The sequence below is a fragment of the Stegodyphus dumicola genome, chromosome 6, assembly GCF_044657685.1.
Source record: "Stegodyphus dumicola isolate Sdum_Otavi_A_Nest chromosome 6, ASM4465768v1".
NCBI classification, from domain to species: domain Eukaryota; kingdom Metazoa; phylum Arthropoda; class Arachnida; order Araneae; family Eresidae; genus Stegodyphus; species Stegodyphus dumicola.
Window position 1 is genome coordinate 173,595,698 of NC_140773.1, and position 26,772 is coordinate 173,622,469.

General features: G+C 32.7%; 2 protein-coding genes across 6 annotated transcripts in view; one reads left to right on the forward strand and one right to left on the reverse strand.

Annotated features, from left to right (window-relative positions):
• Positions 1-1,436: 1,436 nt before the first annotated feature.
• Positions 1,437-26,772, reverse strand: part of LOC118198414 (uncharacterized) — a 163,494-nt gene continuing 138,158 nt past the window's right edge. For 2 of the 5 annotated variants that reach the window (XR_004759769.1, XR_004759761.1), the window contains 2 exons: positions 18,544-18,662; positions 2,596-2,862 (listed from right to left, as the gene is read on the reverse strand). The gene's annotated coding sequence lies outside the window, so the exon portion shown is untranslated. Of the gene's footprint in view, positions 1,700-2,595; positions 2,863-18,543; positions 18,663-26,772 lie in introns of those variants that run through there. The other 3 variants (XR_004759768.1, XR_004759763.1, XR_004759764.2) reach the window with 2 other exon arrangements.
• Positions 10,195-26,772, forward strand: part of LOC118198413 (uncharacterized) — a 56,944-nt gene continuing 40,366 nt past the window's right edge. The window contains exons 1-2 of the mRNA XM_035370075.2: positions 10,195-11,275; positions 23,277-24,713. Coding sequence (XP_035225966.2) covers positions 10,678-11,275; positions 23,277-24,713 — 2,035 coding nt within the window. The 5' untranslated portion in view covers positions 10,195-10,677. The remainder of the gene's footprint in view (positions 11,276-23,276; positions 24,714-26,772) is intronic.

Genomic DNA, 26,772 nt, shown 5'->3' on the forward strand with positions numbered 1-26,772 from the left:
CATATACACTGACTACCAATAAGTATTTGGACACCTGTGATAGAAAAGAAAAACTAACTTTATTCAAAATCAATAGTTGGTAGGACCTCCACGAGAGGTAATTACAGCGTGGACCCTCCGGGGCATACTTTTCACAAGTCTTTGTATGACAGCTAGTGGTATTTTCTTTCACTCGGCTTGGAGAAGACATAGAAGTTCCTTCACCGATTTTGCACGGGTAGTGCACCCCTGAATTCGGCGATGCAACTCGTCCCAGAGGTTCTCGATAGGGTTCAGGTCTGGACTCTGGGCAGGCCAGTCCATTCGATGAACTCCATTGGCACCATACCAATGCTTGGTTAACGTCGAAACATGACAACTGGCATTGTCGTCCTGAAAGTAACAGGGGTCCAACCCTTAAAACTGCCACAACGTAGGAAGCACATTTTCATCCAAAATAGTGCAGTAGGCATCGGAGTTGAGCTTACCATGAATGGGGACCAAGGGTCCCAGCCCATACCAGGAGAAACATCCGCAGACCATAATTCCACCTCCGCCGAACTTGACTGTTGGCACAATGCATTCTGGCAGGAGACGTTCTCCAGGTAGACGCCAGACCCAGACCCCGCCATCCGAACGGTAAAGGGTGAACCTTGATTCGTCACTTCAAAGAACCCGTTTCCACTGATCTACTGTCCAATTTCGATGTGCTTTGCACCACATTAACCGAGCAGCGCGGTTGGACTTGTGATCAAAAGCTTATGGGCAGCAGCACGACCATGAAAACCAAGCAGATGTGCTTCCTTACGCATGGTATTCATTGAAACAATACTCCCGGATGCCTGTTGAAACTCCTCGCGGATGAGGGCTATCGGCTGGGTGCAGTTCTTCTGAATTTCTCTGAACAGCACTCGTCGGTCTCTATCCCCCAGTTTCGTTGGTCTGCCGGCTCGGGGCACATTCCGGCAATCACCCCTCACCTTCCACTTCTTCATCACATAGGCCACTGTCGATATTGGGTACTTCAGATCGCTAGCTATGTCCCTTAAGGATCGGCCACATTTGTGATACCCGATAATTATACCTTTCTCGAAATCAGAGAGCTCCGAACTGCGAGGCATCGTGCATGCGACTAAAGCTGATGCTGTTTCCCACACGATATATACCGACGGAGTCCGTGGCGTACCTTGGGACCGCAGATATCGTCATTTGCATAGGTGTCCAAATACTTATTGGTAGTTAGTGTACATATATATAGTATATTATATCATAGGCCTAAATTTCGTATTTAAATTTAGACCTTTAAAAAGTGTCGTTATTTTGATATTGCCTGTTAATTTGATGCTGGTTACGAGGAATTTTACTGCAATCTGATGTGCTGGGTATAATGGCATGATGGTAAAAGAAAACTTCAACATCAGTGAAACGATACAGAAATTTAGGTTTGTATATAATCTTAGAACTATTCAATGTAAGTATGTAAACTACAGAATTATAGCTGCTCGCAGCTATAAATAACGGAAAACAATTACATGTATACAAAATTCTAAGATCAGTAGAAAAGTTCTTACACTAGAAAAGTTCAGCTTTGTTCACCCACTGTAGGCACTTGCGTCCTTACGAGACATTCTTCCAGTTGATAATGGCTGACGTGTGGACAAAACCAACTAACCTATGTTCTCGTCTACTGTTAGCAAACAATGGATTTCTTTCCCCAGATCTATGAGAAATAAGAATATTGCCTACTAGAATCTATAATATTAAAATCTGTGTGCCTGTATTTCTTTGTTTGTAACAACATTTGTTTGCCTGTAGGGAGTCGAGTTTCGTACGAGGTACTCCCGGACTCCAAAAGTTCGTGGGAAGGCTATCTACCTAAGAAAAGGGATGCTTTCGTGAAGGGCTTTCAAAGGAAAACTAGCTTATACTCACGTTACACATGAGAAAAACGATGAAAATGTGCATGCAACCAGCCCATTGGTCCGGATCCGAACCCCCGAACTACCGGCGTTCAGCGACATTACGGCTCGGCCACTGGTGGGCCTTTTTTTAGTATGAAAAGATCCAAAGAAGAATTTCAGAAATCGTACTAATATTATGGATCAATAAATACTCATCCATATTTTGAAATCATTGGCGTGCGGAGAGAAGTGTAGTTTATAGAATAATTCCATAAATCATTATGGTATCCGTAACTCACAAAAAGAATTATGTACGTCTTTCAAGCAAGGCACTTTAAAGTACTATTTGATTGTGTAGCGTTGTTGAAACTTTTAGATCATTGATAAGGGTATTGTACTCATACTCATTGATAAGGATATTGTACTCATTTGTTTAAATGGAGATAATACTCTAAATTCTTCAGATACATTGATTAATGATTGATAGGTAACCACTTATCAATGTAGCTAAATGATGGACACAAATGTAGAATTTTGTTCCTAAATATTCCTTAGTTCAGATCAACTCTTACAGATGTTTTAATTCTGATAAACATATTATTGGACATCAAATTTTATACAATGATCTATTTGATTGCAGAAAAAAATAATGAAAACATTCATTGTCGTACTATGTAAATTCAAGAAACACAAGAACATTAGTTAAAACTCTAGATCATACAAAAATTAAGTTTATTTGGTTAAAAATTAAGTTGATAAAATAACCAGTTAAACAATAGCGTGTTTATGAGTTTGCAAATAAAGGTTTTAAAAATGACACTGGGCGAATTTGCTTTTAAGATATAAGGTATTTCTTCCATCTTCTTGGCGTGCCTTCGTGGTGTAGTGGTCCGCATGTTGAACGCGTATTCCAGAGGCCCACGGTTCTATTCCAGGCAAAGGCGTTGCTCATTTTTTATCGTGCCTGCTTCCAAAAATGTCTCTACAAAGTGATATATTTAGTTAATTTATTAAATATTCTAAAAATTTATCAAAGAAATAATTTAATTCAAAATATTTAATTAAAATGCAAAGAATATACTCCTCATTCAATGGAAAGCTGGCCTTCTAATAGATTTGAGTTTGTATAATCTACTCGGCGGTATTTAATTACAAACCTATTACAGATTTTTGGCAAAGTTCGTTATATGACGATATATATGCAATATCGTTTGCAATAGCATTTTACGTCATAGCAACATACAAATACATTCGTTGTATATATGACGATTAGCCATTTAAAAGAATAATAAATATATGCAATTTTAATTCTTATATATGTATGTTTTAATAAAAAATGCTACATAATTACAGATAGAGTCTAACATATTACGATAGCGTTTACAAATGTAGAAGAAAAGGATACTGCTCTTATCACAACTACAGATTATCCAATACACATTTCAGATATTAAACTATTTCGAGTTAGGAAACTAATTGTTAAAACATAACTAAATTTCAACAGGTGCTTCAAATCAAAATGTACTATAATATTCTCGTAAATAAATAATAAAAAAAAGAAACAATAAAAGAAACAAAATAAAATGTAAAAAATGGTAATTAATAAAAATAGATAAAAGTGAAAGCTAGTTCTTACAAGAAAAAATTAGTATTCGTACTTAAGACTGCTTGCTGGATATAGGGAAATATCGCCACCAACACTTCAGTGCAATGCTATCATTAAATTCGTAAAATTATTTTTTTTATTAATTTTATTATTTTCAGAGCTTTTTAGCTTTTATTTCTTACCATATTTTACCTCCAGTCCGACAAGCTTGCCCATCACAATCGCATTAGAAACGTTCCTTAATAATAGAACATTCATAAAAATAATAGGCCATCATCTACTTGTGCATTCACTCATACTATATATGAACTGAAGTGCACATACGGCCCATCTTATGTGATGTTCTTCATTTTCTCTTTACATAAAAACTGTATGTGCTCCTGCATAATGTAATCCAAACATAAATAGCTCCCTCAAATCAGCTTCCTAAATAATTAATAATATTCACATTTAAGTTTCATTTCTGATCTGGTTATTTCACATGCCAAGATCTGAAGGATTTTATTTCAAATTTGATTTATATTATTCGAATTTTGCGTGACGTTTTTAGATGTTCAGTCTAAGAATGTTAAATTAAAGATATTCTTACTTGTTTCCCAAATAAATTCTGCATTCTTAAGAAGTTTAATAAAATATTTGAAGAAGGCAGATTTAATGTATTTTAATGCATTAAATCTGCATTCTAAATTAATGTATCTATTTTGATTTATTTTCAACTGAAGTTTGACGATGAACAATTTAGAATATTTTTCAAATTAACATTTACATTGTATGATCATTTAATGAAAAGTTATATGAAATTTTTTAATGGTGCTTCAACTATGAAGCAGAAAAACTGTTTTTAAGCGTTTGAGTAATGCTTTTATTTCATAGGCGTTTGAGTAATGCTTTTTATTCATCAATCGGAGGACTGGAATTTCAGACGTTGAAAGTAGGCGATGTATTCAGAGACTTTGATTTTTATTCATATTTAGTAGAAAAGGCTCAATAAATAGTGTTAATCTATGAGTACAACTAGGGGCAACCTATTAAAATTATACACTAACAGAACTCGAAACGTGCGTACAGAAAATGCGATTAAAACATAATGAAACTTAGGTTAATTAAATAACTAACGGAAATTTTTTCTCAGAAATTTGACTGATGAATAACTGCGAGTATAATTAATTACATAAATATACTTTTCATGCAATAATGAATATAATTACCTTCTTCGAAATTTTTCATGTTGGAATCTGATGATTAATAGCAATTTCATGATAATAATTCCTCTGATAATTAATAGCACAAATTTGATAATTAACAGAAATTTCATAGGGGACTCTGATATTTATTAGCATAATTGAAATTTCCTAATTCAATTTGATTTTCCTTTTTTTGACATATTTATTTATTTATTTATTAAAATTTTTGTACATTTTGTATCCTCATGTGATGAGGATACTATGTAGTATAAAGTCTGTCTTCTAAATATGGATTTCTTCTTCGAATAAAAATTTCCGTTAAACGAAAAAATGGCGTTACTAACGCCCTTTAATAAGTGCCTTGGAATTTCCATTTCAACTTGGATGCATCGAAACAGCAATTCCGTTATGTTAATGTTTAATGTTAGTTTTTTTTTTACCCCTCTTGCATCAGATGCTTTTTACCTGAGTGCCTAAATACATTTTCCATAAAAATATGCCGATGTATAAAATATTTAATCTAGTTATGAAGATTGCTGCTATAGAGCTGCGTGGGTTGAATTGATTGCGTGTTCTAGATCACGAACAACTGCAACACTGGACGGCAACATTAATAATCTACGAAAAGCTTAGCGATCCCTGAATTGCTTATGGTTGAGACGGAAATCAGAGAACCTGCGGAATCATTGGTCGATGATCCTTTCAGTAGATAAATAAGCTACCTAAAAAAGTTCAAAACAACATTTGGAATGTATTTTTCAGGAGAAATATGTCTTAATATCTTATATATAAAAAAAACCGATAAGGATGTTTTAGTTGGTCATGAGAACAGTAAATTCATCAAAGTCAGTTTCTAATGCTATTTTTATTCTAAGTTTTGAAGGTAACATTAAGATTGGTTAAAAGTCTGAAAATACATACATACATTTGAAAATTTCGTTGTTACTAATAATAAATTTTGTTAGCCTAACCTTGGAATGCAGAAAAATAACTCGTTAACTTTATGCCGTGAATAAAATTGTTATAAAACTTCGATTATAACTCAGCTTCACAATAAGGTCAAGAAAATCCCAGTTTACATCCAGTGTTACCACACACACTGGAGTATAAATTTTTACTCCAAGTGTGTATGGTAACTTTTATTTCTGTTACGTTTTTACGCTTTAGAGAGCAAAGAAAATGTCCAGGAAGTTACAGTAGGACATGTTTAATTACTGAACATACAGTGGATGGACAAAAATATGGAAACACCTTGTGAAATGCATGTTTGAAAAGAAAGATTGATTTTAATGAAATATGTAGGTGGCGCTGGCGTTTTTGACTACTGACGCCACCTATACAACTTCGTAAATCTGCTTAACAGTTCAGTTGATGTCGGAGTACTGTTATGTGAGGTTGTCATTGCATTATGTCAGAGTTAACAGACTTCGAACGTCGCAAATTGTTGGAGCATGTATGATAGATGCTTCCGTAAGCAAGGTAGCCGAGGTGTTTAGTGTTTCAAGAGCTACTGTATCGAAGATTTATTCCGCATATTTGAAAAGCGGAAAAACATCATCTGCTAAATCACAGCGCGGACGAAAGTGCGTCATGAGTGATCGTGACAGACGATCATTAAGGGCAATTGTGACGAAAAATAAGAAGACCACAGCTGCAAAAGTTACTGCTGAAATGAATGTTGTGTTACCGAACCCTGTGAGTACCAAAACAATTAGAAGGGAGCTTCATAAACAGGGAATTGCTGGCCGTGCTGCAATTGAGAAGCCACTCATCAGTGATGCTAATGCCCGTAACAGGAAAAGGTGGTGTTTAAGTCATAAAGCCTGGACTATAGAGCAGTGGAAGCGAGTAATATGGTCTGACGAGTCTTCTTTCACATTGTTTCCCACTTCTGGCCGAGTTTACGTTTGGAGAACGCCATCTCAAGCCTATAATACAGACTGCTTGTTGCCAAAAGTGAAACATGGCAGGGGTTCTGTTATGGTTTGGGCAGCCATATCGTGGTTCTCTGCTAGCCCCATGATAACTGTGTCAGGGCACATGACTGCCAAGACTTATGTGAACATTTTGGCTGATCAAGTTCATCCTATGGTACAAACGTTGTTCCCCGATGGTGATGGTGTCTTCCAAGACGACAAAGCACCTGTTCACACAGCTCACATTGTCCAGGACTGGTTTTCTGAGCACGAGGGTGAGTTGTCCCATCTGCCCTGGCCACCACAGTCACCAGACCTGAATATTATCGAACCTTTGTGGTCTACATTGGAACGGAAAGTGCGTTCTCGTTATCCACCGCCAACATCGTTATCTGAACTTGCCACCGTTTTGCAGGAAGAATGGTATAATATTCCTTTGGCAAACATACAGGAACTGTATTTATCCATTCCGAGAAGACTGCAAGCTGTTTTGGATGCCAACAGGTTTCCTACACCATATTAAGCAAAGAAACATGTTTTTTTAAAGGTGTTTCCACATTTTTGTCCAACCCCTGTACCTTGCAGATGGTAAATAAATGGCTTAGATTGTTGAATTTGAGAAAGAGAATTCGGTAACAGTTAATTGTTTTGCTATGGTGAAGAAATACAGTCCGTGGAAAAAATATCTACAGAAGGTATGGGTTCAGCATTACTTTATGGTTATTTGAATGGTGTGAAAATGAAAGAGCTATGTGGAAAATATAAAAGCTCCCGGAGACAATGCCAAGATTATCTTAGGGGACTCGTACAAAAATATAAGAAATTGGTGTTCGAGATCTGTAAAAGAGTGCCCAGAACTTAATGTACAAGATGCTGCTCTGAACCACATACTGCAATTATTTTGAATTGCAAGAGAAGTGACTAAATACTTCTCATAATATCGTCAGCATAAGATTTCGGCAATTGGCACATTCCTGAAAACTCAGAAAGTGTGTAGCCTAAGTCTTGTCTCACCACTACTGACTTGCAAAGTTACTAAGTCACCCTTGTCAATCTGCGTACCTGAGAAGAATGATAACATTGCATCCATTTCTGACAGATGAATATATGTGAGTGATATAGCTTAATATTTCACGTCTTCAATAATAGTAAAGTAATGTTGAATTATTGGTGAAAATATCGAGGTTAAATATTTTATGAGAAATTGTTACCAGTTCGTACTTTACGTAGACATTATCTTTACCATTTAAAACTTCTTCGCGCAGCACTGAGAAAATATAAAAGCTCCTCCGTACGTAAGATTGGTGATTAATTGCCGTAAGAATACTGTAAGTGTTCTGACCCAACCCAAATCACAAATCATTTGAATGATAGATTTTATTTCATAAACTTTATTTTCCGGAACCTTACCTTAGCTGAATGTCGTTTCTTCTGGTCTGTTTTATCATGAGCTCTTTGACCGGAAGGAAATTTTCCAAACTAAAGATGGAGGTAAAAAAATGCCTACCAACCTATCACACGCCTTCTATCTCCATGCAATGTGCCTACTTTTAGAGCAGAGAAAGTGCTTTCGAATAGTGATTACTGGGATAGATTTTTCAGTTTTGAATCAAATGCTTTTCCTTCTCTGTAATTTCGCAACCTCATAAAATGGATGTTAAACATGTAATTGGCCACCTGCGGCCGAGCGGTAAAGTCCCTGAACACTGGTAGTTCGGTCTGAGGCTCGAATGGGCTGGCTGCATGGGCGTTTTCGTGGTGTTCCCCTTGTGTAATGTATTAATACGAGCCAGTCTACCTTAGAAAGTCCTCCACGAAGGCATCCCTCCCATCCGCGTAGTACTCGTAGAGCGGAACACGTAAATAAGAATAACAATAAAAACATGTAGTACCTCTAAATGCATTGTATCGAATTTAAGTAAAATGTTGATGTTTTAAGGTGTTAAATTTGATAGAACTATAAAGATCTCATATTCACTTATTTTAAAGACAATATTAACTTGCAGAGATTTATGTTACATTGCAAACTAAGAAGTACTGTGAAAAGGTAGCCTATGTAAATATTTCAAAGATACTCAGTATTATTTAGAAGGAAAAAAAACAAGATTTATGAGAAAAAAATAATGTAGGAGAGATATAATATCTCTATTCATAAAGTTCTTGAAACAAAAAGAAGCGATAAAATTTCAAAGAGCTCTTCGTCTCGTTGCTCAATCGAGTTACCCTTTTCTATTCGTGACAACTTTCCGGAGTGATGACATCGATTATAAAAGTGCTTCTTAAACCAATGCTAAGATCTGACTAACCACGAAAGTAGCACGAATTGAACAATGTTTTTCACACAACGATGATCCTTTACTGCGCTTATTTTCATCTGAGGTCGAGGTGGTTTTTCAGATGATCACAAGCGCCTACGCTGATGCGAATCGATTTAACCTTTGTTCTAAAAATATTATAGACTACTGCATTCCAAGATGCTTTTATTCGCACGCTATAAATAATGTAGGTACTTCATCAATAAAATCATTTTAATATATTTCTTCGTCATTTGAATTTTGTATAGTTAGAAATCGAGGGAAATTTGATCTTTGAAAAATGCTCCTGTGGCCAATAAAAAATGTAAGCAACAATACATAACGCATGGTTAGAGCAACCCATAAAAAGACCATAGAGTGACGTAAAGTCTGCCAGGATCGGTCAATTTGCGCACCCCCTCCGCCACATTACATATCGCATGGTGTGATTTTCGTTTCATGATCGAAGAGAAACTAATTTTCAAAAATTTCTTTTCTCACTTTTATATTTATGTAATCGAGTTTTTAATATTGCTGGCGAATTAATGTCTCCTTCAGACGAATTAATGTCTTCAAGTAGTTAATTCGCCTGTATTTTATATAATAATTTATTCGGATTACACCTCTTATTACATAATTCCTGCACTTCGTAACTGAGAGGGGTAAGCTTTCTAATACGTATTTTATAGCCATATTTACCGTAACATAAATAACTCTTTGACAGCCATTATTACTAAATTAAAATTAATATACATGAATTTTTTGTTTCCACAATATATAGATCCAAAAACAAAAATTAATTTCTTTAGAAATTTTGAAGATGAGCAAGTAACCTAAATATGAAATTATGACTTATTTTTTATTAGAGGCACAATGAATTAGATACTAATGAATAACAACTTAATTTGCTTCCAAAATAAAGCCTTTAGGAAGAATTATAATAATTTTTCATTTAAAGGAACTATATCATCAAGTAGTCATTTAATGGATTATAAGCATTTGATTTATGGATTCTGCATAAATTAAGCAACACAAAATCATTTTAAGATCCCGGAAGTGAAAGTTGTTTGTTGCACTTTCGTCTTCCTTATTATACAAATAAAGAAATAATGGTTTTAGTCTCATGTAAAAGAAAACTATTTCGCTTTTGTAGAACAAGCTAATCATAAAAAATCCTACGAAGAATCATTCACGAATTCGAATTTCTAACCAACGGACGAAGAATGGAAAAGTAGGCCACAGGACTCGTTCTCCCATACCTCCCACTTCTTCCCCGGTATTTGATTGGACTAGTTTTTTAGAGGTTAGGGGACCATCTTCAGAAGCTTCTTCGGATTCAGTGACGTCACGCCGAAGGTGAAAGGGCATTAGAGTCCAGGAATATCACGTGGTCGGCACTTATAAGAAACCGAGCAGAGAAATTTTTGGAGATTTGATTGCTGAAGTACGGAATGAGAAAGTAAGAGAATTGTCATTGCAAGTTTTTCCGTACCCTTCCCTCTGCAGTTATTTATCCGGTTTGAGAATTTTGCAAGAAAATGGATAACATTTTTAGTTACAATATTTGGAGATTTCGTTTTATATCAGAATTTTAGAAATCACCGATTAGTTTGAATGTGAATATAACTTTTGTTATATTGTTGAAATTTGAAATCCTAAAATAACTACATTGCCTCTTTCAAGTATCATATTCTGCTTTAGAAAACATCGAACTCTCCTCTCGTTAAAGTATTAAACACAGAAAAATTTATAAAGTAAATTTAACTCAAAACTTAAGTTATTCAATATACAGCAGTTATGGCTAATAATTGGGGAAATTTATTGTCCATTTTTTTAATGGTTGCATTGCAGTGCCTTTCAGAGATTCATCTATCCTTAGCAGAGGAAGCAACGACATCTTCTATTCGTGATGTACAGTTCAGTGGCTGGAAACCGATGCTGAGACCAGAAGCATTAGACACTACTCAATTTGCTAAAAGAGTATTAGGTTCCAAATTTCGAAATGCATCAGATACTGAAGTGTCAGAAACACGACGAAGTTTCCTTTTATTATACCCTCCACGTCCTGCACAACTGCAAGGAGTACAGAAGACGAAAAATCCTCAGCAGAATTCCCCTCGCAATTTAGGACCACCACTGCGTGCTTATCCAACTCAATCTCGATACCAAAGGATAAAGAACTTTGGCTCTGCCGAAGTACCAAGTGGAGGTGCTAAAAAAGCACCAAACGTATTTCAAAGGCCAAAATTTCCGCCTGTTGCTAACCCTCCACCTTTACCTGAACATGCGCTGAGAAACAGGAAAAAACTTTCCCCGAATTTTACTCCAGAATCAACATCGCAGCACCAGGTCCAGATTCAACTGTTAGATGGATATATTGTGCCGCCATCAGGAGGTATGAAATTTGAATTTTTATACTGCATTTGAAATTTTGTTTTAAAAATGAAATTTAATTTTAAGAGTTTTTCAATATATTATAAAGGTGTTTTAATGTTGTAATTTCAGAAGCTTTGTGACCGTGTGTGTTTAAGCAATTGAATGATTTTTAACTTTGATAATTTTTTTAAGGGAATTATTCGAAATTAATTTGCTGGTTTTTCAATTGCCTTTCAGGCTCTAAAACGAGCTAAGTGTTTTTCCCTCAATATTCACTAAAGTGCGAGAAAGAAAATATTTTAGTTTTTCCAATAGTCATAGGTTTTCATTTATCAATTTATCAAAAAATAACCCAGTTTTCGTATTTAAATTTTATTTTTGGAAAAAAAATAATATTTGTATACACTTTTACTAAAATTAGGATTTTTTTTAAATGTTGTTAAAGTTTTGCATTAGTTTCTGTCTGTGAAATCTACATTGAATAGTCCTTGTCTGTGAAAATTTTTAAAAAATAGTATGAGTTTCAATGTATCAGGTGATTTAAATGACTGCTCCGAATTCTAATGACGTTATTTCTGAAATTTATGAACACAAAGGTCTCTAAAATGAAACACATCTATCCAAGTTACATCTAGAGAAGATTCATGCGATTTCCTTTAGTTACACGAGCAACACAAAATCAACAAAATATTCATAACATTCTTGCCATACTAGCGTATCCTTTTTTTTTTTTTTTTGCTTATTACGTGCTTCGCTCTTAGGCATTACACGGAAAGGGAGGGATGCACCGTGGAGGTCTTTTTAAGGGAATCTGGCTCGTATCCACGTTACACAAGGGGAAAACCACGAAAACGCCCATGCAGCTAGCCCGTTCGCCAGGACTCGAACCCCGGATTCAAACTATCAGTGTTCAGCGGCTTTTAGCGCTCGGCCGCTGGCGGGCCACTAGTGTATCCTTATGATGCAATATTTTAGCTTGGTTATTGACAATGTTTGTGGACAATTTTAACAAAGAATAACATATAATGTTAAACGTAATCCCAAGAAACAAATCTCATAGCATAGGATTCGATAGACTAGATAGCAATTTTGTGAAAAGTGATTGGTTTGAGATTTCCTTTTTTCATTTGATGTATGCCAGACTCTTAAACATTTCATTGGTACCGAAATGAATTTATCTTAAATCAAATCATTTTGAATCACCATATTATATTTTAAAAGACCTTTCTTGGGTTAGCATTAGAACTATCATCAGAATACTCTTTCTCTGATCCATTTTATTAATATTTTACCAAATTATTACGACTGAAGACTTCTGGAAATGTAAAATTTAATATCAGTTGCTCTCCTTTATCTTCCCTTTAAATACTTTCATGCAGGAAATATGAAGGTTTTTTTTTTGGGGGGGGGAGAGGAGCTGAGAACATTTGATGGATGACTATAAAAATAATAGCCTGAATTATCAATTTCTTATAAAAAATTATAACACCATTTTATTTAAAAGTTTAACGTAATGTAACGTATGTTATTTATGTTTAATCACATTCGAAACATAAATTTTTCCATGAAATACATATTTCTGTATCGTTGAATAAAAAATTTCTCGCCTGAATAATATTGTAAATTTCCCTACTCCTCTGAACTAAATCTTAAGCAGCCTCTTTTTAAAAGATGAAATTTTTTTTTAAATTAGCAAAAAGCGAGTCTGGGGATTTTGATAAAAGTATAACCATTTCTTACCTAATTAAAAGCACAAATTTGTTGAAAATTTGAAGCGTATTTAAAATACATCATACTTTAAAAAAATATTCTTTAATTTTAACTATATATATATATATATATATATAGATATATAGATAGATAGATAGATAGATAGATAGATAGATAAATAGATAGATATACGTATTCTACCTTAAGCTAATCTTATATACGTTTCAACCATTCGCGTTACATAATTTCAAAAGCTGAAATAGCGTAAAGCAAAGATGCAATTATCACTAAATTTGTGACGACCCTTCTTTTCGAATGCTGATAGGGGAGCTGACTATCATAGCCCTTGGCCTGAATTCGAATCCCTGAAAGGCATGAAGATTTATAAGTATGTAATGTCTTTACGGCATGGGAGCAAATAAAATACTCTCGAGCCGAAAGTTCTTGCTCGCGACATGTTGCTGGCAGGGCAAGAAAGACAGAAAAATCTTCGAAGGCGTTCCCTAGGAGGATTCTCCAATAAAACTGCAATAGAGCTGGGCAAATTCAAACTGTAATCTATCAATTGCCCTGGTCTAGACCAGCGATAAACGAAGTTATCGTTGCTCCAGGCCTGGGCGTTTGTGCTGCCCAAACGACCTCTTTCGTTTGGGCAGTATAAAATTCGTGGACATGATATGACTGAGGTTCAGTTAAGGAAAATAACTAACAGCAGTAACATTAATTTATGGAAATGAGATTTTATTTGTTCTAGGTCTTCTAAAAAATTATTATATCATATCAAAAATCACTCAAAACTAGAAATAATAGAAAAATATAATTATATCATAAATATGTAAACCATATAAACAGAAATAACATATGTACAATGCATAGTCAGCTTGCAAAATTAAAAGCAGAACGAACACAATAGTAGACGTAAAAGTAATGGCGGATTGCACAGCTTTCTGCATAAAATAGAAAGAATGATGATCGTATTTTAGATCACACATTTACTTATTATCATCATCTGCATCCATAATATTGTTGTGCCTATTAAAAAAAAAAAAAAAAAAAAGAGTCTATGTCTATTTAGCCCAATGTCAAAGGCCGAATGCTTTTGTGTTCCAGCTAATGCGAAGCGTTTGACGTAGTATGCTTGTCTGCTAAGAGTAAAACTTTTTTTATACCATACAGTCCTAGGCAAATAATTAAATATCTTGCAAAAAGTACCTTGAACTCTTATGCTATATCATAATTTGTAGAGTTATTAGGTTATTTTGAAGCAGGAGACGTGAAAAATATGCAATGCCGTCGCCGAGTTTCGAACCCGGACCTTTCGAATACGCACCGAGTGTACCACGAAGACATGCTGGAGGGAGGGAGAAAATAACCTATGAATTTTTCAAATCTGCTTGAAACATTGTTTGAAATAAACGCTGAACAATACTTTCCCTTTTGACCTTTCTTCGTAAAATAAAAATCTTGTCAGATTTATTTGTTAATCAAAAGAAAGATACTGAAGTCTACTTTAACAACAGACCTTCGCAAAACTGGTGATCCATGCATTTCATTTGTTTGTGATACAAAAATTTTCCATTAAGAAAATGGAAAACATAATATTAAAATATGCTGATTTATTTTTAGAGTGCAAGAATAATTATTTCAAGGTAGTCGAATTGTAGTACTATAGATAATCTGCTTAGACTTTGAAGTTATTTCATTAGAGATGCGAAAACTAATGCAGAACTCAACACTTTGTAAATTGTACCTTTTACTTTTTAAATTATAACAATGCACGTAAACATTACAACTCTTAATTTTGTATTTTCAAATATTATATTTTACATAGTCAAGGCTTATGTTAGCACAGCGTATGCCTCGGGTTAAAAAAAAAGAAAAAAAGAAAAAGGGGTACAAATTTAACATTACATAAATAAATATAAATTTGAAAGTGGAAAAAAAAAAAAAAAAAGAATAATGGGGGGGGCAGTTTTGAGAACTGACACATGTGCTAAAATCTGTTTTCTTGGATCTGCATAATAATGAGCTGGAAAATATGCGCAAGTTTAAATAATTCATATGGGAATGCCAATTTTTTCAGGGAAGTGTCGGCATACACATACACCGTTAGAAAAAGTAAGCAAAAAAATTTCAGAATTTCAAATAAAAAAGTGCCTGCTTTTTTCTATTATTTTAAAGTTTGCGTAATGAATATTTTGACTTTTCGCATTTAATGCAATTACATTGTTGCTTTCTTTCTTTTTTTTTTTATCTTTCTTTCCTATTTTTTTCCCCTAATTTACTTTTTATTTAAACTTAAAATTCATTTGCAGATCTACATTTAGCTGTATTTTGCACATAAGATTCTTTTTTAGGCGGTACCAAATAAAATCTTGGCTTTTATTTACGGTATAACTACGGAAAAGCAAAGGAAAACTACGAAACAATTTAGTTTCTAAATTTTCATATATTACCTATTGAGCTGGCGATGTAGAATTGAAAAAAAAGATATTTTATAAGACGCAGTTTTCATTAATGTATATTTGGCTAGTTACATTTAGCGAGGAATTCTCGTGCTTGTCATGAGTGCTGTTGTAAGTGGTAGCATGTTCAACTACAAAGTGGAAGACCTGTGACTCAAATCCCGGTGAAGAAGCAGTTTATTTCTCACTTTTCTGTCTTCGAAAAGTGGAAAAATGTTTCCACAGTGGCACCCGAACAAAAACTTTTGTGATATGAACGTTGTCATAATAAATAATGCAATGAAAAGACTGTTATTTTGTGCAAGGAAGTTACTTCTTCATTAAATTTAGTTAAATTTGGTTGAAAATTATAATATTGGGTTTATTTTGAAACGTAGAATCAGCAATACATTTTGTATTTCAAGCTTTTGAAACGTAGAAACAGCGATACACTTTGTATTTCAAGCTAAAATATCTAAAAACATTGCGAATAACAAATTATTATTCTGTGTTAGTGCAAGGTCTTTCTGTTTCGCGCATAAAAACCTTTAGGAAGATAAACCCATCCTGCTTTACGACGGCCATCAGTTTGTAGACTTTTATATACTCAGCTTTTCTTCAACTTACTTTTGGATTGTCAAATAGCAGGGAAACCGTTGAATAATCTACATACACTAAGGTTTCGACTGTTATCTAGTGTAATAGCAAGTTTCGTTGATTTTCAAGACTGTTTCCCCAAAGTTCTGTAGAAAACATTTTAAATACATTTATTTGCTATCAATAATAATAATATGAAAAGAAAATTAAATCATTGGATTCTTTACGTATAGGAAAAAACACCATATGTGCACTTTTATATTATCTTGCATTTTAAAATTTGGGAATGATAAAATTAAAACGTTACCTAGTTTTTAAAATGTGGCATATGCTAATTAAATCTTTAAAATCAACAAAAGAATTTAGAGATCATGATATCGGAGAAAAATGTATTAATTGCCAACAATATGCAGCATTTGAATGAAATCTGATTTTTGTGAAGGTTTTTTTGAAACAGTGGCTTTCAGCTGAGAGTTACTTGGCTCCTAGCAATATCTCCGTTATTCTTAAACATATCAAAGCCTAATAAATTATAGCCATGATGAAAATTCAAAAAGCGCAGCATGTCTTTTTTTATTTTTTCCTTCTTTTTTAATAACCTTAGTTTTGCAAAAAGACGATAAATGATATCGTCACGAAAACATTGCCAGGGGCTCAATTTGTCTTGAAAGTTTTTAAAATACTAAAACTTGAGACTACAGAAGATGAATATTTTGTGACGAGCTTGAATAAAAATACTGAACTGCGAATAATGCATATCCATTTACTTAGCGAATAAAATTTTTAATTAAAACTAGATTCTCGCTATACGTGTTATTCCCATCACGAAGCAGAATTTATCAGTTTTTCAGTGGCAGTTACTGTATCTAAATTTTATTCCAATTAATTCTAGCATTAATTCTCGAATTATTCATCTATAACAGCTAAATTTCTAATTCTGTATTTAAACTTCAAAGTTTTATTAAGTACTTAATTGAAAAAACACTTTAAAAAGGAAACAATAGGAAGAAGACGGGTTAATATTTCATTGTTTTACAGGAATCGTATTTAGTTCCTTGAAATCATAACGTAATTTGGTTAAATACATCTGCAGAGTATCTTATGTTAATTAGCCCTAATTAGTTGTAATTTTGGTCTTTACTATAACTTCTCCTTTCCGTATTCCACACCAGAATGCAAATTACCTGTTTGGTTATTTAAGCTGAGTTTTTTGGATTTGGAGAGAAAGAAAGAGAGAGAGTGTGTGTGTGTTTGCGAGTTACGTGGTTAGATTCTGCCAGCTCTAGTTAAATATAATTATTTGGCTTTGAGTTCGTCTCGCCGCTGGTCCTCTTAAATTTATCGAGGCAGGTTATAACTTAGTTTTTAACTGCATGCTTTTCAACTATTTATTAATGTTTAACTTAAATTGACTCTTATTTATTTGCAAAGCTACGAGCTGTGGTTATTGTAAGCACAGAGTCGTGCCTTTATCTTCAAAGTTCTGTTTAAATATAAAGATTGTTTTATAACCTTTCTAGTACCTTTCTAGTGTCTCAGGCATAGTAACACATCTGTTAGGGTTACAGGACTGGAAGTAGAGATATTAGATCAAGTATAACCCTTCACATCTCTTTCATACCTGAGTTTTTTTAAATCATAAAGACCAAAATCACTAATTATTTTAAATTCAATGCTTTTGTTGAATCATCAGCCTTCAAATTAACTTCACTTTTCATTTCCCTCAATATTTATCAGATATTATGAAAGATTATAATTAAAGAAGTACATTCACAGAGTTTTCGTCTATCTGAAGTTTGAATGTATTTTAATAGCTGTTTGCATTATTTTTTGCCTGTTGGAATTTGTGTCTTAGAATTTTATGATGTTATCGTATTTTGTTATCTTGAGGCTATTATTGATCCCTTAATTGTGGCACAAAACAAAACAAAAAAAAAATTATTAAAAAAAATTGAACGTCTTATTAACGCTTTTTGGTGTCAATGAAATTCTAAATAGATTAATATGAAAAATACTTTATTTTGTTTTAAAATTTAAAGATATAAAACTGTTTGTAACTTATGTGGTTTTACCTTATATTCGGCTTTCTTTGTACTCCTAAGCTAGGGAAAACATATATGCACAATAAGTTTCAGTAAGAAACTGTGTTCGCTATAAATAATTTACATTATTATCTTCCAACAATTACGCTGATTTTATTTAATATAATTTCGATCCGAAAATGCCTGGTAAAATTGATCGAGATCATCATTGTCTTTATATTCTGATACTTCAAAATAGTAAACATCTGAAAACTAAATGTTTTCGGAATCATTTTCTGATTCTTCAAAACTTAAATCCTATTCTTCACTTGATCTACTCGTTTCATACATACATATGCATATCTATATTAACTTTGAAAGTGAATTTTTTCAAAACGTCTAGTAACTGAAAAATATTAAAAATCTACATATTATTGTCGCATAATCGATTTTTGCTATATTAATTTTTAATTAATAAAATTTCCATAAAAACAAATATTTTTCAGTATACTTACTTGAAATTTTAAAGATTAAAAATTTTATTCTTCTTCGAACGAAGGCTTTCTTTCTGGCTTCTGCATGATGTGAATTGTATCTTGAATGTGTTATAAACACACTTCGGCATTCTTTGCTTCTGAGTAAGAAATTTTTAACGTTGTTTAACTTGAAAAGGTAAAAAAAATGCATTATTCTTTTAAAATAAAAGTTAATAAATAAATGAAGATGGGTAAGAGCTAAAAGTGTAAATGCAACTATTAAAAGAGGAGGATTTTAAGATACTAGATTTAATTATTATAAGGATATGCAATTGGAGTAACAATTACCAAATCAAAGGATAAAAGGCTTAAGCAATGATGATAATTATATTAAAATATAGATCTAACATTACTGATGAAAATTTAGACTCCGAATTCCCAATATAAATTTAATACATCAAAAAGCACAAGGAAGAAGGCTAAATAAATATCTAAATAAAACGTATAAATGAAAAATAATAAAAAACAGGAAGTTAGAATATTTCGTTTGTTTCGTATTTATTCATATTTTTGTACGACTATTAGAAAATATGACTAATGATTGTACAAGCTTTTTATCATCTCTATGTGTCGGTATATTTTGGAGTTGTTTTGACAAAAATACAATTTAATGATACTTTGTTTTTTAAAAAATCATATCTAGTTTCATTTTAAACTCCATAAAAGACAGCGAACCTGTATGGTGACCCAGATTTCTCAAACTCCCCTCTCATTCTTCAAAGTTCTTTTATTATAGCATACTAGCAAATTCTTTTGTCAATCCGATGATAAAATATTTATGCATTAACTTCTATTGTACCATTTTCTAACCTATTTCTAGCAGCTAGTGAACTCAAATCTGAATTTCATAATGACACCTGAATGCCTCGAATACTGAGCAAATAGAATCCATATTCAAGCACAGAACATGCTTTTAAACAACATTTCAATCGCGATTTATTTTTCTAGCAGTACAAAAAATTTGAAACATTATTTGGCAGCCACAAATAAACTACTAATATAAAATGAAACGTTATAGCAAAGCCCTTTTCAACACAGCTGTGATAATAATGTGACAGCTCTGATTTGTAGTTACCAACTGCAAATATTGTATTTGAAAATAAAACTGCTGAATATAGTTAAACTTCACAAATACGAAATGAGAAGAACGAAAGAAACAGTTCTGATATGTAACCTGAAAAAGCTAAGAAGTCTAAAAGTAATAAACATTGTTACAAAAAGTTATATTCAATAAACTTTACTCATTAAAATCTTCAAAATTCTTAGTATTTACACAATGTTTTTAATTTTCTGTAGGATTTAGCAAAACTGATCTACTTCAACTTCGGTAATAATAATGAAATTTGCAATATTTATTTACTATTTATATCAAAAGAAAGAACGATTTAGTCGAGTTTCATTAATTTTATTTATCTCTTAAGTTTCAAGAATCTAAATGTATATGTATGCTAAAAATTTGAAAGTAATTTTCCTTAAAATATATCCCAATATTTTATATAAAATTCTTCTCCGATTCTGATCACATTGTATGCAGGATGATTCCTAATTCTTTCCAAATTTTGTATTTAACGAAGTAATGATGGCTAGTGAATCTTAAGCTGATAAATCAATTCAGAAGCAAGGGGATAAAGCAACGATAGCTGCCAAAGATTTTCTCTCGAACTCAAGAAACCTACGCTTATTTTACAATAACATCTTTACATCCTGGTACGAGCAAATGAAAGACGAAATGATAGGAAAGGCAAATTATTAAGAAAGTTGGGTTAATCTGCATAAAACACTACATATTTAATATAAGGATTACAAAATTAATCATATGAATAATAAACCAGATACTTACAGATTCTTCTAAAAAGAAAACGAGAAATCTAGGAAACATTTTCATATTTATCAGCGATAATAGAACAAGGGTACCAAAATGTAATTTATTAAAAACATAAGCTGAATAATATATTTTTTCTTCAAATGAGTGAGTCTTCAGAGCAGAAGACCAAATGGTACGATAAATAATGAAGAAAAGTATCTGTTATAAAATATAATGTGGATGGTGAAGGGTGATTAATTATCGATCTTTCTGATGTTATACCGTAAGACCCAGCTGAGTACTATTTCAGTATTACTCGGTAATGTTGGGATTCCCCGAAATCGCACGCAGTATCAGTACTGCTTGGCTAATTTAGGACTTAAAGCTGTTAAAGATCGTTTAACATTTCTACTAGATATAATGCTATTGGTGACTTAAATTTAAATTAGTGCTTGTTTGTCATTTCAAGCCCTCAAGAGCATTGAAAGAATTTCAGAATCATCTTTACCATAAATGTGGCAGTTCAATAAAAACTTCTTGAATCACTATAAAAATTTTCGAGAATTGGTTTTAACATTTTTTCCCATCTGTTAACCGCTGCTGAAAAATTAAAAAACTAAAACCGAAAGTTTTATTTTTGATTGATAATGCTCCAAGCCATCTAACGCACTTGTCCGAGTTAACAACATGCACTCTAGCAGAAGTGGTTTTCTTGCTGCCAATCCTACTTCGTTAATGTGACCAATAGAGCAATATATAATTTCAACTTTAAATCTTATTAACTGAGGTTGACATTTCGACAACTGATGGATAAAGCCGATGAAGAAGATAAACAATTCATTAGAGGTTTTTGGAAACGCCAGAATATCATGGATGCTGAAGAAAACATCGATCTGTCCTGGACTGAGGTGAACGAGAAATGTTTAAATGATTATGGAAGAATGTACGGTCGGAGCTAAGCAAGGATGTTGATACAAGAGAATTCATTGTTGGAGGCTGCGAAATTGTCATGCTAGCTAATGCAATAAATAGAGTTGGATAGTATAAATGCGCAGGATGTTGAAGAATTATTACAAATTACAACTGATGAAAGTCTTTCCAACGATGATCTTAAAAAATTAGTCTAATTACAGATAAATGGAGATGACGAAATCGGCATTCTTGAAGATCAAGAGCAAAAGAAACTTTCAACGGATTTTCTGAAAAAAGTTTAACCATTATAACGAAAACTGTGGATCAATTTACATAAAATGATTTAAATTTTAAGATATGTTCAAATACAAAACTAAGTGTTATTCGAGCGACATTTTGCTATCATGAAATAATTGCTGAACAAAACAGTAAAAAACAAATAATACCAAAAGATTTCCTAACGAAAATAAATAAATAAATAAAAACAACAAAAATTAAAAAGTAAAAAATTAGGAAGAACTTTCTTTGTCACAACATAATGTTTGTGACAAAGTTCTCATGAATGTTCTATGAATACTTTATGAATAATCATGAATATTTTATGAATAAAAGTCGGTCATAGCAATAAATAAGTCTACAATCAATGTAATAAAAGCGTACTTAACAATAAATGTTACAAAACGAAAAAAATAAAAATTGATAATTTTTTATTTCTTATGCTGTCTTTTGCTTCACTTATCCCTATTATTTACACATTAAGATGATCTCGTTTGACGCTGTTTCGTTTAGCGCAGGACTTTGATGAAACTTATTCCTGAGCTAAGCAGGGTCTTACTGTGCTTGATTAACGCACAAAATTGTATGCTCGGTTTTTAAATAGGAATAGTGGAACACTGAACAAAAATAGATGTTTTAGTTTTCTGCACTCTTAAACACACTAAACGCATTGTATGAAACCAATATTTTTTTTCCAACAAGAACACAAAATTCAAGATTAAATAAATGATACTTTTTATTTCTGAACACAGATTTTTTTATTTATTTATATATATATATATATTTTTATGTGGTATCGTGTTTTCCGTAAGATGAATATCATATATATCTAGTCTATTCGGCACTACTACATTAACAATTGCATTTATAATATAGTAAATGAATATTTTTAATTGTACAAAAATTAGACAGCAATGCGTAAAATTAAATTATAGGCTGTATTAGTATGGTATATATATATATATATATCAAGCAAGGTAGTAATTACAATTTTGAAAAACCAATTTGGTCTAGAAAACATCTTGCGCAATATGCTGCAAAATAAGTAAAATATAAAAATTGTAGTAAGCTCGCCTAAAAGTTACCAGGAGCTGTTGCTCCAAAAAGTTCAACACGTTTTAAAAAAATTAAGACATATGAAAATCAAACCATTAAACATGTAAAACATTAAAAAAAAAAAAAAAAAAAAAAAAAAAAGAAACAGACAAAAATGTAAGCGAAAAATGGTAAATTAGCCTAACTCGACTTCCAAACTGGCTTTTCAAGGGAAATTTAATTTGTTTGAACGTCGAATCAAGCTAACCCCATTACGCGTTTCGCCGAAACAGACAATTGAAACTTTTACGCTACAAAAATTTTTTTAATTTAGACAAAGTGTCTTGGAAAATTTTAATAGTCTCAATTCTCTGTTCCAATTTCCCGACGCGTCCGCACAAAATGACACATTAAGGTGTTAAAATATGTTAAACTATACCGAAACATCTTAAATCTAGACTAAAATCAAAATCAAAATAAAAATAAAAATAAAAACAAAAATAAATAGCAGTCTGCTATTAGTCCTATATATACAAAAAACATACGGGCTGGGCCTGCAAGCTTAAAGATTAACAATTTTATATATTTTAGAAATCTGTAATGAAAATCTGTAAATATCTAAGTAATATTAGTTATTATTTGATATTATTAACAAGATTATAAAATTTATCACATTATCTTTAAGGTGCAGTGTCAGCTCTACATGCAGAAGATAAAGGAACACAAATTTCAACATTTCCTTTAAACTTGAATAATGTGCCTGAAATCAGACTTTTATTACCTGGAGATGTCCATCAGCAACTACAAAATTTACGACAACCACAGAAGCAAGGAAATGCACCATCTAAACCAGAAATACAAGGTCATGTTGCTGGGAATAAAGAAGTGCAGGATCATTCACGTGATAGGTTAAGAAATTCGCAAGATGATAGAATTCCTAACCATCAGTTCGAGTCTCAACGACATCCTGATCCTAATGCTATCAGGAATCATGTAGTAGCAAACAATAATAGGAACGCTGAACCTCCACATAAAATACCTGGTGAAGTACGGCCTCAGCAAGGGAATTATAACCTCGAACACAGGATACCTGATAATGGATTTTCCCAACCGGATGCTAATATTCATCCTGAACAGATTTCCTTCCCTGGACCAGATAACGGAAGTTTTCAAAAGCAGACGGCTAATCTTGCTCCTAATAACCAAGGAAATGCTTATAATATTGAAGCAGTTTCCAATTTTAATGTGCCAAATAGAGGTAACTACCCAGAGGAACCTAAACTTGATGCCAGAGCTCCTGTTATTCCAGCGAACACAAATTTCGTCCCTGATCAAAGAAATACATACAGCATAACAAATCAGTATCAACAAAATGAAGTTAGGTACCCCCAACAAATTTCTCAGAGTCCAGTATTAACTTCCTATGGCAATCAGCCTACTAGACACCACAGAGAAGAAAGTTTTAGACCCCTCTCAGCTGAAAATTATAATCATTTTAACAGACAAAATCAAAATTACAAAGGACCGTCTCAAGCTGGACAATCAGTTGGCAAACTAAATGTTCAAATTAAGCAGAATAATGATCAGTATAAAATCAGTCAAAATTTAAACAATGGTCAGAATGGTTGGAGAGTGCCACAATCCCTTCAAGGATATCCGAATTTTAACAGAGCTTCTATTCCTCCAGAAAATCAAAATTTTTACTCAATTAAGTCTGGTAGCAACGCTCAAAGAATAAATGCACAGGGTAATCCTCAGAACGTTCAACAAACTCTTCATTATTTCACTCAAGGCATAGGAAGTCAAAATACGGGAAAGACTCGTTTTAATCAAGGAAATTCTATACAAGATATCCTAAATCAACAAAAAGTAACTGATAACATAGCATTTGTATCTGCGCAACCAGAAATCAGTCAGCATACATCGACTCTAGGTGACTTTAATACTCAAGGTACTCCTGAAGACCAAATTTATTTCATTCCACCAGTGCCAAATAAAGATGATATACAGACTCAGATTGAAGCATTCGATGATCCTAAAAATGATGGTTCTTTAATCAGCGATGACACAGGACCGCAGAAAGAGTCATCAAAACATGAAACGGGAGTCATAGAACAAAAAGGTAAGCCTTCAAATATTTCATCTTAAGTATAATTTTCAAAATAGTTTTTGCGCAATAAACGCACAAATATTTTCATTTGCCTTACACCATTTAAAGTTTTACTCTGCAGCATGCAGAAAGCATGAAATCACTGTGCAATTTTAGTATTACGAATTATGAATAATGGAAAGGTAATAGATGGTACATGATAGAATTGCTGATATTGAACTTCAATTGAAAATAAGGAATAGCTTAAAGCTTACATGAAAATGTTCCTTGGTTTGATTTATATAAATAAAATGGCTGAACGAATTTAATTATCCCAATCATTTCTTGGCCTATTGCTTTTACGCTTAAAATGTATGTCCTTTAATAAATACATAGAGTCTTGAGACTATGGTGGAGAAGTTACTCGCAATTAATAGTCAGGTTAAGAGGAAAATTAAATCTAGAAAGAAAAATATTTATTTTATACCTTCTTCTTCTGATACAATGAATATACGTAGGGATTTATTAGTTACTAAATTGATCTTGAGAAACGAATATCCTTGTTCCTAACGCATACATGCAAATCCCTTGTTAATGTATCAATACATTATTGTATTGTTGCGAAATGCACAACTGCGGGTAGATAGCTTCCCCGCAAACCGGGCTTAGGGTTGCCAGATTTGAAATCGTCCATTTGGTGATATTTGGCTACGAATTGGGCGATATGTCATAGACGGAGAGAGAACATACTAGAACACATTTTTAGCGGTTTTTTCCCAGAACATTCTCAAAGGCAGGTTAAAGCTATATATATATATATATATATATATATCCTGCCTGTACTGTGAGAGAGTAGTGTCTTCAGTTCATAGATTAGCTTGAGAGCTATCGACCGAGTCGGGAGCTGTACTTTATTGCTTTGCCGTGAAACTAGTTTCACCGTTATATCCTGAAGGCTGTGTTGCTCCATCAGAGTATTTGTCGTAGTTTTTCGTCGAGTGTAAAAGTGTCTTTGGAACTGTCGTGTGCAACAGTGCCTACTGACGAATAAATTGTGTCTTGATTTTTCATCAAGTGTTGTCATCACTTACTCCAAATCCACAAACCCGTAGAAGCAACAGTATGTTTCCCTAAATTAATTGCATTTTGAATAATAAATCGTTTCATTATATCATCTGAAATAGACGAGTAATACAAAAATATTCCCCTTCTTATTTATTTAAATGAAAAATTAATATTCTGTATCTTTGAATTCTGTATCTTTGATAACAAACATATATTAGTTCATCAAAAATAAAACTTTAGTTCTGAAAGCAGCTTACATTCCAGGGTTATAATTAAGTTAAACTAAAACTTAATTAATTTAATAAATTATGCAACTACCTTTGCTTTTGTTAATCATGTCCGAGTATGTCCGTATACGGAAAGCGTTTTGAAAAGTTATAAAAGCATCTGAATGACTGAAATTTTCACCTTGAAACCGTATTATACATTGCAGCATAAAAGATATAAATGGTCTTAATATGATTATATTAAAGGGCGAGATAAATTTATGTAGCATTAAAAACGCTATTCTGAAGTAAAGTTTCCTTCAGAAATTAAAACTTTTACCAACTTCATGTCTTCCAAATTCATCTGTTATTTAACTTAGACATCAAATACTTATATTCGAAGCATTTTTAATTTAAATTATTTAGGTACTTCATTTGAAAACCATATATGTGAAAAAAAAAGGCCAGTAAACATATTAAAAAAGGAAAATGATAACTTGAAAATAATGTTTTTTTTTTTTTTTTTTTTCTTTTCTTTTCTTTTCTTTTTTTTTTTTTTTTTTTCCCCCAGTATGTAATTTTAAATATACATTACAGATATGTTGCTTGAAGGAGTGTTATTTAAAATCTAAAACTGTCGGGAAAATAGACCTCCATATGCATAATCGAAAACCAGGAATGCTTCACCATACTAGTATAAGAAATTATTTTTCATATTTTCAACTTCTGAAATAGACCAAAGTTTATTTGAAGCTACTCGAAATATAACGAGCTGCCTTACTTCTTTAACATTTCAAACAAATTGCTTTGAATACAGTCTG